This window comes from Limulus polyphemus, unplaced genomic scaffold (assembly GCF_000517525.1).
Source record: "Limulus polyphemus unplaced genomic scaffold, Limulus_polyphemus-2.1.2 Scaffold100, whole genome shotgun sequence".
NCBI classification, from domain to species: Eukaryota; Metazoa; Arthropoda; class Merostomata; order Xiphosura; family Limulidae; genus Limulus; species Limulus polyphemus.
The window spans coordinates 412,366-433,224 of NW_013665710.1; the positions used below are offsets into that span (position 1 = coordinate 412,366).

The 20,859-nt window shown below is 31.3% G+C and overlaps 1 protein-coding gene across 7 annotated transcripts in view; it reads right to left on the reverse strand.

The window, feature by feature from the left end:
* The window catches only part of LOC106469966 (synaptotagmin-1-like), a 93,153-nt gene that overhangs the window by 47,200 nt on the left and 25,094 nt on the right, over nt 1–20,859 (reverse strand). For 4 of the 7 annotated variants that reach the window (XM_022399349.1, XM_022399365.1, XM_022399359.1 and 1 more), the window contains exons 4-10: nt 19,711–19,839; nt 17,104–17,271; nt 16,138–16,311; nt 12,246–12,363; nt 10,246–10,379; nt 9,339–9,539; nt 3,115–8,156 (exon numbers count right to left, since the gene is read on the reverse strand). In XM_022399349.1, coding sequence (XP_022255057.1) covers nt 9,348–9,539; nt 10,246–10,379; nt 12,246–12,363; nt 16,138–16,311; nt 17,104–17,271; nt 19,711–19,839 — 915 coding nt within the window. In that variant the 3' untranslated portion in view covers nt 3,115–8,156; nt 9,339–9,347. Of the gene's footprint in view, nt 1–3,114; nt 8,157–9,338; nt 9,540–10,245; nt 10,380–12,245; nt 12,364–16,137; nt 16,312–17,103; nt 17,272–19,710; nt 19,840–20,859 lie in introns of those variants that run through there. The other 3 variants (XR_002613114.1, XR_002613110.1, XM_022399354.1) reach the window with 2 other exon arrangements.

Here is a 20,859-nt window from a genome sequence, read left to right on the forward strand (position 1 = left end):
GATATAATACCTTTGTATGAACTAACCTGTTCATTCTAAGTTAGCTGTTTTGTACTTGTAAAACGTTTTGATCAAATTTCAATTACCAGTAATGTTAAAATATGAAAAAATACATATTGTTTCTTACTAGCAATGAAAATTGTTACCTCAGATTACTACAATCAAGAATTTTGAGTTATTTTAACATGGACACAGTTCTGTTTTGAAGTTACTACTCAATTTTGTCGGAAGTTATTGCTCCTAAAGCATGATGAGCAGAAAGATGTTAGTATTTCATTCGTGATCAAGCTCAGGTTATGCTTTGCAATGTATTGTTCAGTACGAGTGGAAACAGTATTATTTAACTGTTATAGTTTTTCAACAAACAAGTTACGTTCTGTATTATTTACTATTATAGAATAAATGTAAATGTTTGTTTTTAGAATAATAAATTGCATTCGTAATTTATTTAACTAGACTTTGTGGAAATAGCATGATTTCATATATTATAATATTTAACTCACGAGATAGTTTCCATATTCATATTTTAGTTTCTGTATGTTTTTATTTTCTTGAGACCTTAGTTATAAACTGATTATATAACCAATAACGAGGAAAACATTTCACAGAAGTTGAGAAAAATCATTTATAGGTTTGTTTGTAATTAAGCACAAAGCCACATAATGGGCTAACTGTGCTCTGCCCACCACAGGTATCGAAACCCGGATTCTCAGCGTTGTAAGTCTGCAGACGTACCGCTGTGCCACTGGGGGGGAGGCTCATTTATAGGGAAAAATCTGGTAAAGTTAATATTTATTCAACTTCATCCGAAGCAAATTTGAAGAGCTTGATGTTTCTTAGTGGTTAGCGGGCCCATTTTGTAAAGTCAATGATTCGTGGTTCGCATCCCGTTACCGCCCAAAAAATTAAATCTGCATTTTGTGGATATATGTTATCTATAAAAGTGACGATCAAACCGCATTATTCGATCAGACAAAAATTGCCCAAGAATAGGGTACAGGTACTGTTCACTCGCTGCCTTTCCAATAGTGTGTTAGTTCAAAATTGGGGACAGTTATGCACAGATAGTTCTTGTTCAGTTTATTCTAAAAAAGAACAGTTTTGTTATCCAGACTTCCAATAGCGAAAAAAAATTACAAATAGTAGTTGAAACATAATTTAAATACAATATGAATCATGCGGCGTTTAAGTAGAACTGTTGGTATTGATTAAAAAATTTAGCATTTAGCACTAAGAAAATTCATTTTAAACTTCAGTAGCAAAATAATAAAATTTTTAAATTTATATATATATATATCATTTACTCTTACAACACTAAAAGTTATAATATACCTTATATTTTATCCAGACATATCTATTAGCTTAGGATATATCGAAGTGAAACATTTTATGAATTTATAATATATTCAATTAAGAGAAAATGCTACAACGAATTGATTAGCAAATAACATTTGCTCTTACTCTCAATGGAAGTAAAAGGCAACATGAAGCTCAACATGATGAGGGTACTGTTCTTGGAATATCTAGGACTTTTCAAATACTAGGACTAAATTTGGTATCAAACACATCTGACGCAGTACATAATTTCGAACCGTTGACCAGAGAAAAGTAGCTAATCGACAGCACCATACCACCCATAATCTACAATAAGGTATTTTCTGTTACTTTTATGAAGCACCCACAGCTTAATTGGATGGGAATATTTTGGGGTATTATAATGACTTTGAACCCGACTAGCCAGCTGCGAAATCCAGAGTTCAACCATAGGGCCAACATGCGCCTCTACATTTCTATTATAGAAATAGTCAATGATATAATATACTATATCATTGCAAAATTAAACGTTGGACAGACGACTCTAAAAAACGAAACAATAAATATATATAATTTGAAAAGATGAGAAATACTTTATTTTTTTGAAACACGAGAGTTAGAGTTGTCTCTGTCGATGGAAACTGAAACTGAATACTTGTCATGTTAATAGAAACTAGCTAAAGATTAATAGAAAATTTGAACTTTCTATAACTGAACGAAACTGAGCCACCAGACTAAAATTTTTACTACAGCTTCATCTAAAAGTAAAAGTGGATCTTTTTTAGTTTTTTGTCATTCGGATTAAAGATGGCTGACTTAGAGCAGCAAAACTATAAGGTGAAAGAACGTGTAGATACACAAGTATTGGTTTGGCCAAGCAAAATAGATTAGCAGTTTCTAGCTCAAGTTTTCAAAATAATCATACGGTGGACAGTTATTATTGATTATTCATTACCAACCTTTCAGCAGATATTTACTAAATTTTATTAAATTATCCTAACTAAAGAGCGTTTAGTGTCACGTAATAATAGGCTTAAGCAATTAACGTAAATAATGATGCTTGATACGGTTGTACCGAGTTCTTGCGGGTGGTGACAAGAAACTGTTAATCTAGATTCCATGGCGTTACTATAAATTAAGTTATTAACATTGTTTTAGAGAGGAAAATTATCATCATATATTTTACAGAATCTGGTTGGTTCTGTAAAGTAAAGATCTGTTCCGAATAATAAGGTTGCGATCCCAAGGCTCTCGAATGTTACTTTCTCGTTTGGTGTGTATTGACAAAAAATCATGATATCTAATAAAAAACCTTAGGTGTAAAGCAAAGGTGGCCAAACTGGTAGCTACATATATAGCAAATATTCATTCACTAGCCAGACTGCGTATGTTATTTTACCCACCATCATAGCCCCAACTTGAACAAAAAAGGCGGCCTAGCTAACTAATGAATGAATATTTGCTGTAAAATTCTTATCAATTCTATAAGTGTAGCTACAAGTTTGGCCACAAATTTTGATTTCATTCCTTTAAGTCACTCGTTGAATCCTTTTTTTTCACAACTAAGGTGTTTTTGATTAGATTTAAATATATGGAAACACGAGTTACTGTTTAGATTATTTTAAGAGATTGTTGTACTATTCACATATTTGTGTATGATAAATGATAAACGCTTAAAATTCACCTTTTGATTTTCTTACTTGAGTTATTTAATACTAAACTCAGGCGAGAAATAACAACACATTTTACAGATCAAGTGAAGGTACAGAATCTTGTCATTATTAAAACAAAATTCATAAATGCAATTTACTAGTAGTAAATTTTATTATATTCTATATAACACGTACACATGTACAATAACATCATTACTGTTCACACAGCAAGGCAACTATTTACATATTTGAAATTTCTAGGTAACTTGTATGACAGAAGCCACTATACACATTTGTAATTATGCACTTTCATATGTATTTTAGGGCTACAGACAAAGGTTAGACCATTAACCTTATATGTATATATATATATATATATGTATACAAACAATACACTGAATAAACATCTTTAATTTCATCTGAAACTAAACGCAGTGTCTATATTTTTGTTTAAGTGACTTTAAGGCTCTTGTCAGCTGAGGACTAAGTGATGGGAAGATGTTACATATAATCAAGTTTCAAAACCATATACATACCCACAAAAATACAATTCTATAATATATGTATGTATATATAGTTTCCGCCCTAAAAATACTCTGTACACAATACAGATAATACCACTAGTTACAACATTCACTACACCGTTTATATATTTAAATATATTTCAATATTTATGCAACATATATATATATTCTGGTTAAAGTAGAACATTCAACGATAATGCTTTGTGTAAAGTAATAGCACATGCTGAAACGGAAGTCACTTTAACCATATAGTAAAAAATGGAGAATACGCTTTTCGAAAATATGAGTTGAATAACCAGTTAGTATAAACACAAAAGACCTAAGACCATGAAGTCATTATCTTACGTTCTATAAGTCATTTTTGTATGCTTGCGTTTGTTGTACATATAAAACCTGGAACATATATTTTCTGTATCAATTTATTGTTTCTGTACCACAAGTTCATCAAGACACTTCAATTTAGTTATCAAAGATCTTCGCTTCTGTTAGATACAATTAAAAAAGTCGGGATTCTGTTAAAGCACTCAAACAGTTTTTACAAAATATAACTAGATGAAATCACACATGTAAATTGACTAATAACACACATTACATCGTTACGCCCATACTTAATCAACCCGACTTACACATCGTGGTACATACGAGAAACTTACGTAATAACATTTGATGAAAACTATTTCACAGCTTATTTCATCCACTTAACTTACATATATATAACGTTCTCAAATACTATGAACGTATTTGGTATATAACTTTCAGTTTAAAAACATCTCAAAGTAAAACAAAACAAAGTATTGTAAAACTCATTTAGATTTAACGAAAAATCATGTTTAAAAGGTTTACTGGATAAGTAAATGTAACCATAATCATGTAAGAAGATTTCTACAATGTTAAAAATCGATGAAAAACATTAATGTTTTTAGCAATAACTACAGTTTATAATAATAAAATATCAGTTCAGAAGTTTCTAACAGACTTAAATGATTTAGATGAATTACATTAAAAAGACTGCTTTTGTTTAAATTTAAAGCAGTAAAAAATGGTTGGAGGTAGACATTTAACTTCTAAAGTCGGACAGATGCTTTGTAACTAAGATCGACATTAATATTAATGTCCAAATCAAACCCGGGTAACGAACGTGGAAAATGACAGCATGTATTACGTGTTTACGCTCTATGGAGGTGGGCTATATCTATACATACATAGAAATCTAAGGAACAAAAACACGAACGATATATATTTACTATTCTACGGGTTGATAGATATTACGTATTTTTTTGTTTGTAATAACGTAATTGAACACACTATCAACCACATGAGGCTTTTGTATGTCTTTGAAATTTATTCAATTTCATATAATTAGCATTGTTTTTTTGGATTTAATAAACATAAAATTACAAAGCTTTGCGTAATTTAATAACAATAATAATAAAAATCTACACAATAAGTCTATGTAGCATATGAAGGTGTTTTCAGATACGTTAATAAATGTACGGAAGGACACACATGACGTAAGCCATAACATTCCATTCAGTAAAAGTGCGTATGAAACATTATGGTAATAAACTGTTCTTTCAATAATAATTCTTCTATCTACACAAATGAAAGTTTATATAACAAATCTTATATTTTGCGCACTTTTATATGGTAGAATATTGTCCTTAAACTTTACTTATTGTCCAGAAAGACGTTAATATTTCTTGAATTGTCATCTTTGCATACATTACTAAAATTTCACAAATTCATACACGAAAATTGTGTTGGAACATCAAATTTCCATTGTCATGCTGGCTCTCGACTATTTGGTAAGGCTTTTTTTTTATCGCCTAGTTCATCAGAAGACAACCCAAAGAAAGGAGAGAAACGAAGATTTAGCAGCTCCTGGCTTTATTTTTTTCATAGCAAACGTAATAATCAGTAACATTTTGAATAAAATACTTTATTACGAAACTATTGTACGATGGGCACAATCACCATAGTCATAACAAAATATTTTAGAATCAATCTCAGCTTAGTTTTAGTATCGCTAAATTAAGGTTGAAAACCAACCATTAATAAAGCTGACTAGAAATTAACTGATTTTTTTTAAATAAGGTATAAAAACAACTTGTTCTTTTTACACTTTAGTTTGGAATCTATTGATGTTGTAAGTATATCTCTAGCCAACACGGAAGCTAACCGACACTAGCCTAGGTAAAGTTTGTTATAACAGAGATACTTATCTCGGTGGCATTATACATGAACATGAATTCGGTTGTATCACAAACATGAATTCAGTTGTATACAAATGATCTAATTATGTTGTAACGATCATCTCATCAAAATGATGAATGTCAAGAAATGATAAGATAATTGTTTTGTGAAATAAAGTCTTCAATGTGTTTTATGACTTAGGACAGAGGATTCCAAAATATATCACAGAAAAGTTATTATTCTTACATGACTTACGAATCAATAAATAAAGGTGGTAGACCCGCTATGGTCATATGAAATAAAGGTACTATACCCACTATGGCCATATGAAATAAAGGTGGTATATCCACTATGGCCATATGAAATAAAGGTGGTATACCCATTATGGCCATATGAAATAAAGGTGGTAGACCCACTATGGTCATATGGAGTAAAAGTGCTTGACCAACTATGGTCATATGAAATAAAGATGGTATACCCACTATGGCCATATGAAATAAAGGTACTAGACCCACTATGGTCATATGATAGTAATCTTTCATATCTTTTATTATTGCATGTATTTTTTGTGCCTGGTTACGTTTCCTTAAATGTTTTATTCTAATTAATGTATATTTAGTTTTATATACATATAGTTTCAGGGTAATTATTACTTGTTCTATAATGACATATAAAGAAAATTAAGATTCTCAAATTGCTTACTTTTATTTAAATTCTTTATTAGTTGAAATGTCCGTACTCGAACTTCTCTCAGTAATACGACGATTTGAAGATTTATAATATAAACTTATTTTAGTACATTTTTATTTAGTACCTCTGAAACATTAGTGTTAATCTATGAAATAATTCACTTGATTATATCACATTTTCGGTAAACATAAATAATTGAAAACTACTGTCTATATGTTTGTTAAAATTACGAGTAAGTTATTTTTATATTGATGAACAGCCACGGATAATAATGATGCTCTCTCTTTAAGAGAAACACATGTGAAAATCCTCTTACACTTTGACACCGAGAGTTACTGGTATAGTCTGTGTTGTTTCTAAGAAGTAATGGGAAGATTTTAGTTCTCTGTAACAATCAGACTTGTATCTTTTAATAGAGCCACAAGTAAGACTTTCTTATCCAGTTTATCTCATCTATAATAATACCGATATATAAACATTTACATAGAGATTCTGCGTGTAACTTTGGTTTCTTTTACGTTATTGCACAAATTAACAAAGACTGCTGCGCGATTACACGATGCTCTGTATATAAAAGCTCAGCCGGCAAGCATGCATCTGTATAAATCCAATAACATTTCAATTGTTATATAAGTAAACGCTTTACACATTAGTCTACAAAGGAAAACAGAAATGCGGCTATTTTACAGGATGGCACGATTGAAGAAACTACTCATTCTTCTGAACCAAATGTATAACTTTGGTTTTTATAACGTATTTTGTTACCACATTTTATTACAATCTATTATCATAACATAGAACATGGAAATATTGGCTCAAGTATCATTCCTCTTGCAAGTGTGATGTTGTAAGATTTTTCAAACAATACTTCTTTATAAAGAATCAGAGGAATAGACACATTGGAGTTTAACAAAAGTGTACTATTCATTTAAAACGGAATATTTCATACTATGTTTTGCTCATAAAAAAAATGTATATTTTTCTATTGGACATTGGCAAAATAGCGTAATAAACCCGTCAACGTTAATGTCTTGATTGGAAATGAAGTGTAGAAGAGTTATATTTTTTAAATAACACTGTAAAAAATCCAGTATTTTAAACTACATAAAATATATATTTCTGGATACTTGGCTGTACAATAGTATGTTGTCTTTGTTTATCAAATATAAGATTTTTTATATATGGATTATTGACTTTGGATTTAAAATATTCTAAATCAAATGCAAGTTTTAAACGTAACTTTGAAATTATATCGCAAACATATGCTATTAATGGAACTTCGCACTAATTAAAAAAGATAAGATTTAAGGTAAAGTTCCATTTTTCCTTGTCGTTTAGTCATTTTTGAGCCATTATAAAATGAAAGTTTATGCTACTACACCAGGAAGGTAACTTTAGAATAGAATCGACATATTCTCTTCAAGCATTTTACATATAACAACAAAATTTCATTGAAGCTGAACAGTATTATCGAAAAGAAATGACAGCTTATTGAAGAACAGAGATACAAATATTTGCCAAGCAGTCAGACAATATAGCATGTACGGGATTAAAGTTAAACAAAACATTGCAAATTACGAACTCTGTATGAATTACAAAAATTGTATTGATTTACCTTCCCTCAAACCTCAGTTATTCAACAAGCATACACAGCTTGAATAGAAAGCCAAGTAAATAACGTTCAAACAACTTCACATAATAAATATCATCAGTATATTTAATATTACATTAAACGCTCGAAACATTTCTCTGGGGAGTTCTTGTTGCTTGCTTGTTTACGATTCTGAAGGAAATAAAAATATTATAATATTACTATAAACTCTTTGATAATGAATAACTTCAATGTCGATTAAAGATATCTTAACTGCTGAACTTTCTCCATACCAACTGAACAAACAGCTTAAGTTTATTTTTTATTAGATGTCCGATGTAAGTAAGCAACACAAGTAAGAGTGAGTGTTTTAACGTATTTAAGCGCCCATAAACTTCCTACACGAGGAAGTTTACGTTTCTATTGTTGTATTTAAGTTGATATGTAATCATATCGTATTTTAGAAAGTATAAACGTCATTACTACTTAACGCTTTTTTTAAGAACTGTTATCCAGTCCGGTTGAAAATATTCACATTTTATTCTTTTTTGCTATTTTATTTTCATACGAGAAGTATTTTAATTTCCATCATTGCTCTGACATTGTTTAAGCATGTTTGTTTCTTATGGCCAAGAAAAGAACAATTTTTGTTACTACTCCTAAAAATCTTTAGATACCTTATTCCATTTTGGGCCATAAAGTTTAAGAGCATTCTCAATTTGACATTATTTAATTATCTTTATTCTTCTTGACAAAAACATATAATTTCTTTTATATTTTGAATTCCTTTAGAAATTTTATTCCATGTTAGGCAGGGAAGCTTACATGCTATTGTAATTTTGGAGTCTTTTAAAGTATCTTTGACCTTGAAAAAAAAATTATGTTTTTTATTCTCATTTAACAATTCTTTAGACACTTTTATCTTTGTAAGTACCGTTACTCCTTTTTCAACGAAATAAAGGGAATATCCTCACCAGTTTTACATTGCTGATATACTCTAGTTTTTGTTTCTTGAATGGATACTGTTAAATATTATTTAAGTTTTAATATTATTTAATTGTTATATTTTTATTTGGCCCTTATAGTTTTAACATTACTTTAATACTAACTCTATTCAAACATTTTTACATCTATAAGCCCCTTTTTATTATTCTATTATTTTTTATTTCAACTTTGATTAGCATTATATTTGCGTTTTGGCTGTCATCTAATACTAAAATGTGATAATTGAATTTATTAAACGAAAAAGGGAGTTTCAATACGCTATATAAAGTATGGTTTAACTTCAGAAGATTTTACTGTTTCAATAAATTCATCTGTGAAACGTCGCAGGAATCATTCCATCACAGATATTTAAAAAATAAAAATGCATACCATTTGGTTTTAATTATCACCTCCCTCAATTGGCTCTTTTAAAGAATGCCATTGGGCTATTGGACGTCGCGGAGAGGCCAGCATGTCCATCCAATGGCGGAGCTCAGTTCCAGTTGCATTACAGCCTAGAAGGACATTACCTATTGGGTCAGATGTACCAATCCGATCGTAGTCAACAACTGTCACCATCAGCTGGACTTTCTGTTGATCAATAAATTACTTCTGTATATTCAATGTTTCATTAATCAGTTTTAGCGATAACTTTTTTTTATAAAATTTCTTTAAATGAACAAAATTATTGATTGAATATTCTCCAATCGATAACTTTAGAAATAATGATTTTTGTTCAATATTTCTGTCAATATTTAACAGCAATACATAACTTTATGCTTTCATGGCTGCTGGCATTTCTGTCAAATTCAAATCTGTTGTTGATACGAGTATAATCTGTTCCCGACATATATCAATCTATATATTTATAAACAAATATACAGCATACAAATTGTGTGCTTGTTATATTCACTCGAAACTACAGAACAGTTTCTGTATCAGCCGTAACTAATTTTGAGCTGATAGGCTAGAAGAAAAGCAGGCAGTCAACAACACCCCTCCTCCCCGGCATTTGAGGTTACTCTAATGGAATTTGACGGTCAATCTTATGATGTTATTTTATGCTAAAGGGACGCGAACCATGGATCCTCGAATTCACAGTTTTTACCATCTAACCACAAGCCCGTGCTCAGCTCAAGCATATATACATACATAGAAAGATGTGTGTGTGTGTGTGTGTTTTCTTCGTGGTTAAGTACAGAAAAAGCAGTTGCTGAAAGATGTAAATAAAAAGATCCAAAGAAAAACAAATAAGAAAAAAAGAAAAAGATAAGTATAAGAAAGAGAAAGAATATACCTGAATTTGTTCGAATGGTACCTCAAATGTAAATGACTCATTATAATAGGGGTTGAGTGTGCACTTCTTGATACTCGTCTTCTTCTTCTTGATTCTCTTGCCATTCATCATCAAAGCTATTTTCACATACGGATCTGCAGAGGTCAGTTAGAAAACGTAAATATGTACACTGAAATCAGGCAGATATGATATTAGCCACAGCCAAAGTAGCAAAATACTAACCATAAAGAAAAGTTGAAAGTAAATAGAAAGAAATGAACGAAGTTTGTAAAGATAACTCGTGTAATATTTGATTTACCATTTCAACTTAAAACTATATTTTTTCACGTGTTTTCAAGAAGTTTCAAATACTGAGTTCTCTCTATCTGATCAGATTTCCTTATAAGTTCACCTATTCACATGAACAGATATATTTATCCTTAGTGAGTGTCTATTCAGATTAAGTTCTGTATATTCTATGAGTTATTTACATCTTCAAGTGCATCTAATTTTTATATTCAATAATTATCCTTATCCAGTCGATTGTGCACATCAAAAACGTTATCTACCTTTAGTTAAATCTTTATATTCGGCAAGCTTTGTAATTATAGCCTTTTTTAACATTCAACCAATTGTATAATATCAGTCATTTTTCTATTGTCACTCAGTTGCTTGAACTTAATCTTCAAAATTATTCAGATCTCTATGTATCAAGTTAGTTCCACTAACATATCAACTGTCATGGGATTTTATTAATCCATTATTCCTGTTTCTTCAGTCAGTTATCTAACCTGTCCACGATCTCTATATCCACATAGTTCGAACTCAACACAGTTTTAGATATCCTATCAGCTCCTTACATTTCAACAGTTCGTTAAGTTAAAGTATAGAAGTTTAGGATCAGTCAGTTCTTTCATTCTTTCAGTTTTATCAACACATTCAGATCTCCATACTCAGTTAAATTTCTATATACAATCAGCTCTCTAAATCCATAAAGTCTTTGCTTCAGACAGGCTCTAGTCTCACCCATTTACAAATTTTCGTTCTGCTTCCTATGCCCTGTAAATTTATTTTCATATATCCATTCAGTTGTTTATGTATATATTTAAAATATATATACATCTAGAAATGTCTTTATAGATATTTAGTACCTTTAGTAACTCAAAGGTACTTTTTTGTTTGGCTAGTTTTAAATACTTATATTTCCCTGTGCTTTATTATTGAATATTCCTTTAAACTCATACAGCAGCTAAAGTAAAGATGAATCGTCGGATTATCACATACAGTCTCTTTAATTTATTCTTTCTTTATTTTTCTTGATTAAGACTACGATCTTTCGGCTCCTTAGCTCGAGCCATTGTCGGGGAGGACGTATATAACCGTTCTTTTTTTATAATAGCATAAGTCGAACCTGTCATGTAACCAACAATGCAACATTTGAAACGACCTCTACGTTATAGGTATTTTTTACGACAATACATATATAAGTAGATGTACTTCCGCAGTGTCCCCGAAAGTGTTCTCTTTCAAGAGTAAATAAAACTAAAATTAAGAGAAACAAACATTTTTATTTATTGTTTTTAAAGTTCATGTGTCATGTTTTGTTGTAGCCTACAGAGTGCATAATTCTTCTCGTGATTCATGGTATGTGCACGTTTTACTGACGTCATAAAAGTACAGATTGAAACGTTAAGCGTCCCTTATGTAACGTCATTTTAGTGTCTACTGTCTGACTGACAGACAACATACTACTGTATAGTGGTGCGAGTGGTTAAAACGGGTGAATTCTCCAAGGGGCTTTTGACCCCCTTTCGGAAAGAATACACATATTATAGAGGTTTTACGTTTACTTCATTTTGCACTTTATTTCTTTTATCTTTCAATCAATAATTTGTATATAATGCACTGCGTTATTTCCATATATATGCAGGTTAATTATACACGTCAAGTGTTTTAGTATTCTTCAAAACATTATTAAAAGAACGAAGTTAAGTTTCACATTTTTAAGTATAAGCTCTAACCTGACAAGCCACCAACGTCCATTTTCTTCAGATTTTTAGCCTCGAGAATTACAACTGTAAGTTTTCCAGCTGTGGGCACATAACGTAAGGAAAAGCAAATATCTCCCAACTTATTTTCCTGTAAAGAACATTTTATTAACGAATTTGTACATATTTCTGTCATTTTATTTGAAATCCGATGCAAAAGAAATTTATAGTTGTCTATGCATTTCCTGTATTTTCTAAGAACTGAAAGTAAAACAAAATAAATGGATTCATTACATAATTCCAAAACCATAGTATTAATAAACATCAAGTCGGTGTCATTTTAAACATATGTGTGTATTCTACCGCAAGAAATGTTGTCTTCCAATACATTTGCATGCGGTACTAACGAATATAAATTTAACTTATTGATTAGAATATTACTCTTATATAATTTACTGTTTTGTTCCCAAAGATGTAGCTCTAATAAACGCTCCAATAAAAGAATCATAGTAGCTGAGTATTTCAGGTTAATCTCATCAAAATGTATTTCTTTCCACTGATATCCCCCCTTCTCTATATAGGAGGTCGCCAAAGAGACTTTTGTATGTCTCACTTTGTATGCGAGATTTGAATTTCAAACAATAAGATACTGGTTAGTTTCATAAAACTGCTGTGGACTTAACATATGTATTGTAGTTGCTTAACTTTGTAATTTTAAAGGGTATATTGTAATATTTGCATGAATCATTGGGTATCAGCATTTCTGTATAATTTTGTGAGTTTGAACTCTGTAGAAACAAATCAACTACCACGTATGACTAAGGCAAGTTAGAGAATAAGTTATTAAAGTTATTTTACTGACGTCTTAACAACACATTTTAGTAGAATACAATAATGACAATATTGCTATCTTACGTCCCTAGCATCAAATTTAACACTAAAATGAAGACGTTTATCATTTTTACACCCCTCGGTAATACATGTGTGTTTTGAACGTAGAGGATAAATATAATATTCCATTATCTTTACCATCAAACTTTACTTACACAAATGAAGACAAATCATGTTGTCTTATTATTTGTTTTAACACATGATAGTTTATAAAAACAACTTAATAGCCATGGTTATAAATATTAGGTAAGCAAAGGTTACTGGGCAGCTCATGTTAACATTCCCAGCAATATGTGTAACATTAAAACAGTGTGAGTCTTCAGTCCAGTACGTTGGTTAATGAGTCGTGTTCTTCCAAACTATTAGTGGATTAATAAATATATAAATTTCGTCCAAACAAGTATCTGCTCTTCCTTTTTTGACTGTAATTGGCTTCCATTAAAACATTTTTATAGTTCACGTTCTTATACTTTCAAACACACTAAGAAAGACGTAAACCCGAAGAAAAATATTTATAATTTTGTAGTAAGAGAAAATGAACTTGTTATAAAAATTAAGTTAACTACAGGTGTTTCTTTCTTTTTCACATTCTTCTTAATTTCTTCATTGCTGGTAAATATCAGAGGTACATAAATAATACATTTCAGATCTATCTCCCATAACTCGTTGCCCAACAAGCTTTTCGTTACCAGAACTCCCCATCACTTATACTGGGCGATGAAAGACAAAATACCGGCTTTTCGGCATTTAAACTATAACTTTTAAAGTATTATACTGCATATATAAATGGTGCTTAATAGATTCTTTTATCGCTTATCATCCAACACAACTGATGAGTTCTGATACTGAGCGAAAAGTTTCTTTGACAGCGACTTATGGGAGACAAGAGATCAATCTGAAATGTTATTTTTATGCATCTTTGATATTTAGCCGCAATGGAGAAATTAAGAAGAATGTATAAAAGAAAACCTGCAATTAACTTGATTTTTATAACAATTTTTAGGTCTATTGGTTTTCAATAGTTCGCCGACATTTCGGCGTATAAACCATAACTTTCAAAGCAAATCAACTTATGAGCTAAGGGTGTATAATGGAGATAAAAACACGAACTAAACATAGGAAATTATCTAAGCTTCTAGATTATGGAACTGTACAAGAAATGGTCCGTAATATAAAGACATTACTACAGTAAATCGATTTAAGAGTATCATACATACAAACTCAAGAGGTTAGAATTCGTACAGAAATCGTTAGATAAATGTTGTACAGAGAGTTAAATCTGAAAAAGGAGTTGAATAAACATCGTTTTCATCTTCGAATTCATCGTTTTCATCTATATATTTACCTAGTTATTATTATTATTTAAAAAAAACAGAAATAAACACTTATCTTTAACATTCAAAAGCAACAGATTTACTCTCGTTTGCCATACAAAATTTCAATCAAAATTAATTATTAAATAAAATAAAATCCAGCATTCAAGTGTAACAAATTATGCCAAACCGGCTGTTATACTTACAATGAGAATCATTCCAAGGCGCCAAAGGGTGTTAGGCAGTATCCGATAGAGGGTGTTGTCAACCGTAGCCAAGATGGCAAGAAGTGAATTTCAAAAGCAAATTGTTTAAAAAAAAATGAACAAAAAACTTGAAAGGTCAATTCCATTATCGTAAAAATAAGCATATTGTTTCAGCAAAATATTTTTTGCCAAGCATGTTTCATCCACAAATTAGGATTTACGTTTAATCTCAAGAAATACATGCGTGTTAGAAACACAATATCAGAAGAATAAAACTAAATGCTGAAAAAAAGAGAAATAAAAAAGCAAAAAGTTAATCTCTAGAGACGTGCATCGAGCGTAACAGGTGTAGAGAAAGAAGGGGAAAAAAGTCACTAACCTCCGTATCTACTTTGTGTGTTATAAAATCAACGAGTATATAAGAAGGTAACTCTACTTATAGTATCTGAAGAAACGAATGGATTTATCGTGTCTTTTACAATGGGATACTTATGTTCTGAAAGAAAACTACAGAATGAATTAGTAAAAGAAACGATAGTAACTACCGAAACACAATACATTTTATAAACTAGATAAATAATACTTTGTTTTAGCTATATAATTAGGCACAATTGTAATCAAAATTTTCCATACATATATTTTATTACTAAAGCGTTTCAATCGTTTTTAAAGTAATGATAATGGAACTTTAAGCGCCCGAAATTATATTTTTAAAACAATTTGGATACTTTTCGTTGTTACAAAATCTTTTTAACATAATTAATAAACCATTAAATATTCATACCAAAATATTGAATCTTTTTTTACGTTATCTAAAACCGTTCAGAATGACAGAAAATGAATGATGCAATACAGCTCTAAGACAATTATAAACAGTAAACACCATCCATAAAACTGAATTTAAGATCACGCTTGATTTAATGTGTTATGAATCATTCGTAATTATTTATTAACGTAGAAACTGAAACAGTTAACTCAGAAATGTTATCTGTTTTAACTCTTGTTTCTATCTGTAGCTTAAATTGTAGATAATGTCAGGATGGTGTAATTTTGTGTTGTTGTTGGGTGCTTTTTGTTTGTTTGTTTGAAGTTATGCACAAAGCTACACAATGGGCTATCTGTGCTCTGCCCACCATGGGTATCTAAACCCGGTTTTCAGCGTTGTAAGTCCGCAGACATACCGCTGTGCCACTGGGGGGGGGGGTGTTGTTGGGTGCTCTCATTCCCATGTTATTCTCCTTCTATGCACGTATTTTCTATATTTTATAAAACCTTATGTCTGGTATTTCTTGTTTAATTGCTTAGAGCTGTATTTCAGACGAGGATACTTATAAACAGCTATTAAATTCCTTTTAGATACTATGAAAAAATGTCTGCAATAATATATATATATATACATATAATATATATATGAAAAGTGAATTTTGAGATTCTTTTCGACATCTAAATTTGTATTTCACCAAGGAACTCAACCCTATATAGACTTTCTATATAGTATAACCCAAAACAACTTGCCTGTCCTTGCTCTCCCTCTACGCTAGTAAGATCTCGCCATTCTTCGATAGTCTGGGCTAAGTCTAGTGTGTTTAGAGGTAGCTTGACTTCTCCTATTTGATCGTGCTTCGAGAAACGGTCAAAGTCAAAGATGGCGAATACCAGAGTTTTAGAAGTAATTTCAGAGTAAGGTATCTGGTGAGAGAAAAAAAAACATTGTTTCGTTTTGACATATATTACAATATTTGATATTGTAAGCTTAAATAGCACCTTATGCAACACACACACACACACAATAAACGGCCGCGTCATGGGCCCCTAAAGTTCAGGAATAGCCGTTACTAATTTTGAACTACTGACCAGAGGGAAGACAACCAGTAAGCAATATATGTCGCCTCAATGGCTGTGTCTTTCGGCTTTAAACTGAATAAAATGTCTATAGCTACAAGTGCGGATCCTGTTCAAGGGGCATTGTCGCACGAACATTGACCCTTACATCCGCAGCCCGGTAAGCTTATTACTAGGTCATGCCTATTTAACTCTTGGAGTATATTTCTTTATGTATATGCCTTGAAATATACTTAGAGAAATATGCATAAAATGTTTGTTACTTCACTTTAAAAAAAAAACATTTTCATCCACACAATAAACGCTACTCGTTCCTAAGTGCTAACTGTTACACGCTTTCACGCTCATTAAACAATATTCAAGTTTCTCATTTCAGATGATCTATGATAAAAAACAACAACGTATAATTGCAATGGATACTGTCAAGACCGTAAGAAACATTTACATAAATTTACTTAAGCAATATATAAGTTGTAGAAAAATAAACTACTGCTCAATACACATAATAAACAAATTTCAGAGGGAAATAAAAGCTATAATTAAAGTGATATTAATAGGTAGAATTGTACATTATTCTTTAAAGCTAAATAATCTAATAAATATATATATTTATCTACAATATATCTGAATTATATTTACCTTGAAATTGAAGGTCTCGTTAAACACAGGGTTTAGTGTCTTTCGGTGAACTTTAGTTTCGTATTTCTTCTTCTTGTCGGGCAACATATACACCTTGACATAAGGATCCGATGTACCAGACATATCCATTCCTGGAAGATCCTCTGCTTGAATTACTGTCACTGCTAACTACACGTAAAAATAAGATCGGCTAAGTACAAGTCAAACAATAGTTCGTGAAGAACCATTTTATTGCTATATAAGGATTAGAAGCACCAAATAATGTCCTTGTCTGTTGACATCACTTTATAATTTAGTCTGAAACTAACTTTGAGCTAGAAGCACAAAATAATGTCCTTGTCTGTTGACATCACTTTATAATTTAGTCTGAAACTAACTTTGAGCTAGAAGCATAAAATAATGTCCTTGTCTGTTGATACCACTTTATAACTTTGGGCTAGAAGTACAAAATAATGTCCTTGTCTGTTGACATCACTTTACAATTTAGTCTGAAACTCACTTTGTGTTAGAAGCATAAAATAATGTCCTTGTCTGTTGATATCATTTTATAACTTATTATGAAACTCACTTTGGGCTAGAAGTACAAAATAATGTCCTTGTCTACTATTGATATCACTTATAACATACAGTAAAATTAACTTTATGTCAAAATGGGCTTACGTTTAAAGTAACTTGAAAGATGCAACTTTATTTTACATTAATATGTGTCATTATTATAAAACCTCAATCGCTGTTAGATTTTAAAAATATAGTTTTGCTTGAATTTAGTTTTTGCATAATATTATATCCTGTTTTGTGTATTTATTTTCTAATCCTTTTAATTCCACAACTACGCACTTTATCCGCGCAGGCTTTCTTTGAAGACTGGTTCTTACTGTTGTCAGTTGGAGAGACACAAGTGGCGACGTTGAAATCCATGAAATAATACATAAAACAAAAGTTTATCATATTCGTACTTTGATTTGTTTGTTTTGAATTTCGCGCAAAGCTACACGAGGGCTATCTGCATTAGTCGTCCCTAATTTAGCAGTACAGACTAGAGAGAAGGCAAATAGTCATCACCACCCACTGCCAACTCTTCGGCTACTCTTTTACCAACGAATAGTGCGATGGACCGTCACGTTATATCGCCCCCACGGCTGAAAGGGTGAGTATGTTTGGTGGGACGGGGATTCGAACCCGCGACCCTCAGATTGCGAGTTAAGCGCCCTCACGCTTAGAACATATGATAAATTCGAATTCATAATTTGACTCGAGGTAGTGTTGTTTCGCAAAACGCAATATATTTTCATGTAACCTGTACAGTTGGGCTTATTCACAAGTAAAATCGATCATTGGAACTTTGTCAAAACATTTCTGAGAGTGATAAGTTCATGCGCCAAAGTCTAATTGTTTTTAGTTTTGATCGTACATTGAAACGAATATTTATTGCACTTGTTGCAGTGGCTGCTACCTCGCTAACAACAAACGTTTGTGTCGTCTACAATAGTGCATCTTAAGCTTTTCGATACCAGGGGCCAGGCCCCCCAGTGGCACAGCGGTATGTCTGCGGACGTACAACGCTGGAAACCTGGTTTTGATACCCGTGGTGGGCAAAGCACAGATTGCCCATTGTGTAGCTTTGTGCTTAATTACAAAGAAACAAACAAAACCAGGGGCCGGCTTGCTACCTCCCTAATCTCTTGCGGACCACTAAAATACAAGTACAACGACAAATCATTACGATTTACATATAAATATTCTATCATTCTGACAAAAATGTAAGAAAAAACCGACCTTTATTCTCCAGATTATAATAAAAAGAAACTATTTCAGCTAATGCAGGGCTAGGAAAGGTAGTTTTTTCTAACTTTATAGTCAAAATGTCTAAATCCTCTAGTATTCACTACTAATTCTGAAAAACAACAGAATAATCTGACAGTTTTTGTTTGTTTGTTTTCATGAAATCCCTCTGACAAGCAAGGTGGTTGTGACGGACCGTTGGTTGAGAAACACTGGTTTACATGACTGAAATCCAATGTCATTTTTAAGGTAAAAATACGTAAATAATATTATTTTAAGGCATGTTCAATCGATTCCTAATGTCTATACATGGCTAATAAAATATATAGATACTCTAAACTATTCAATATCTTATAAGCGAAGAGAAGAACTTCTAGAAAAGAAAAAGTAAAACTATATTCTGAACAATTCACTTATTAACGATCAATTACTTAAAATGATCTCATTTGTTATTCAACAATGATCTTGTGCACTCAAAAAAATGTCTCATCAAACAAAACATGGTTATTGTTTCATGACCTACTTCAAACAACACTCATTTACAATAGAATTCCTTTAAAATTACTCGATGGCTAAGTGAACAAGGAAATAAACAACCATCGATTAGAGAATACTGTAGATCTGTAAAGTTTTTACCCAGTGCTCCTTTATAATTGGAAATAAGTAATTAATTACAAAAGCAGCTATACTGCAAAAACAAAGTATATGCATGGAAGTTTTCTTCAGTTTGAAGCATAATTAAACGTTATTCAGTATATTATTCAGAATTATAAAAACAATTTGTTGGTAGTTGTAAGCATCGGTGAAATTACAAACAGCACTTACGTTACTGGTATTAAAGTCGTAATCTAACTTGTACTGGAGGCGACCTAATTTCACTTCAGACTTGGCGCTTTCTTCTTCTCCTTCATTATCCTCCATATTATCTTGTAATTCTTCCATATCCGGCTGTACCTACAAATATCAGGCCATCTTTTAAAAACTGTAACTCTTCCAAGTCTACTTGTACTTATGAGTCCTTATGATTCATTATCAAACGTCTGTAATTTTCCATGTACTACCACACTTGAGAACAATAAATAATCATTAATCAAAAATTCTAAGTCCCTTTTATATGGCGTCTCGTTAAAATTATGAATTTAATATCTAAATACCTTAATTCCTCCATATTCGGTTGCATTTACGAATAATAGTGATTAATCATCAAAAGTTTGGATTTTTTCATAACAATATAACCAAAAATATATATATAAATATGAATATAAAGAATTTGTTTACTCAAAATTCTCCACTTTTAGCTGACTTATGAAAATTAGAAATGATTCCTATAAAGATTTATAGCCTATCCACACCTAACTTTACTTGTGAACATTGTACCTTCTCCATATCCAAGTGGAATTGTAAAAAATTGACATTTGCTAAGCTAAAGTTTGTAGTTCATATTCTTCCCTCTGTACCTGTGAGCACTAACAATTCATTTTCTAAACACTGTAGCTCTCAGTATCTAGCTGTAAGCGTTGGTATTAAGTATTATTATTAGGTATTTACTCTCTAAAGTTTGTAATTCTTCCATAGCCAGCTGTAAGTGTTGATGTTAGGTATTTACTCTCTAAAGTTTGTAATTCTTCCATATCCATCAGTATCCAGCTGTAAGTGTTGATGCTGGGTATTTATTCTCTAAAGTTTGTAATTCTTCCATATCCAGCTGTAAGTGTTGATGTTAGGTATTTACTCTCTAAAGTTTGTAATTCTTCCATATCCATCAGTATCCAGCTGTAAGTGTTGATGCTAGGTATTTACTCTCTAAAGTTTGTAATTCTTCCATATCCATCTGTAAGTGTTGATGTTAGGTATTTACTCTCTAAAGTTTGTAATTCTTCCATATCCATCTGTAAGTGTTGATGTTAGGTATTTACTCTCTAAAGTTTGTAATTCTTCCATATCCATCAGTATCCATCTGTAAGTGTTGATGTT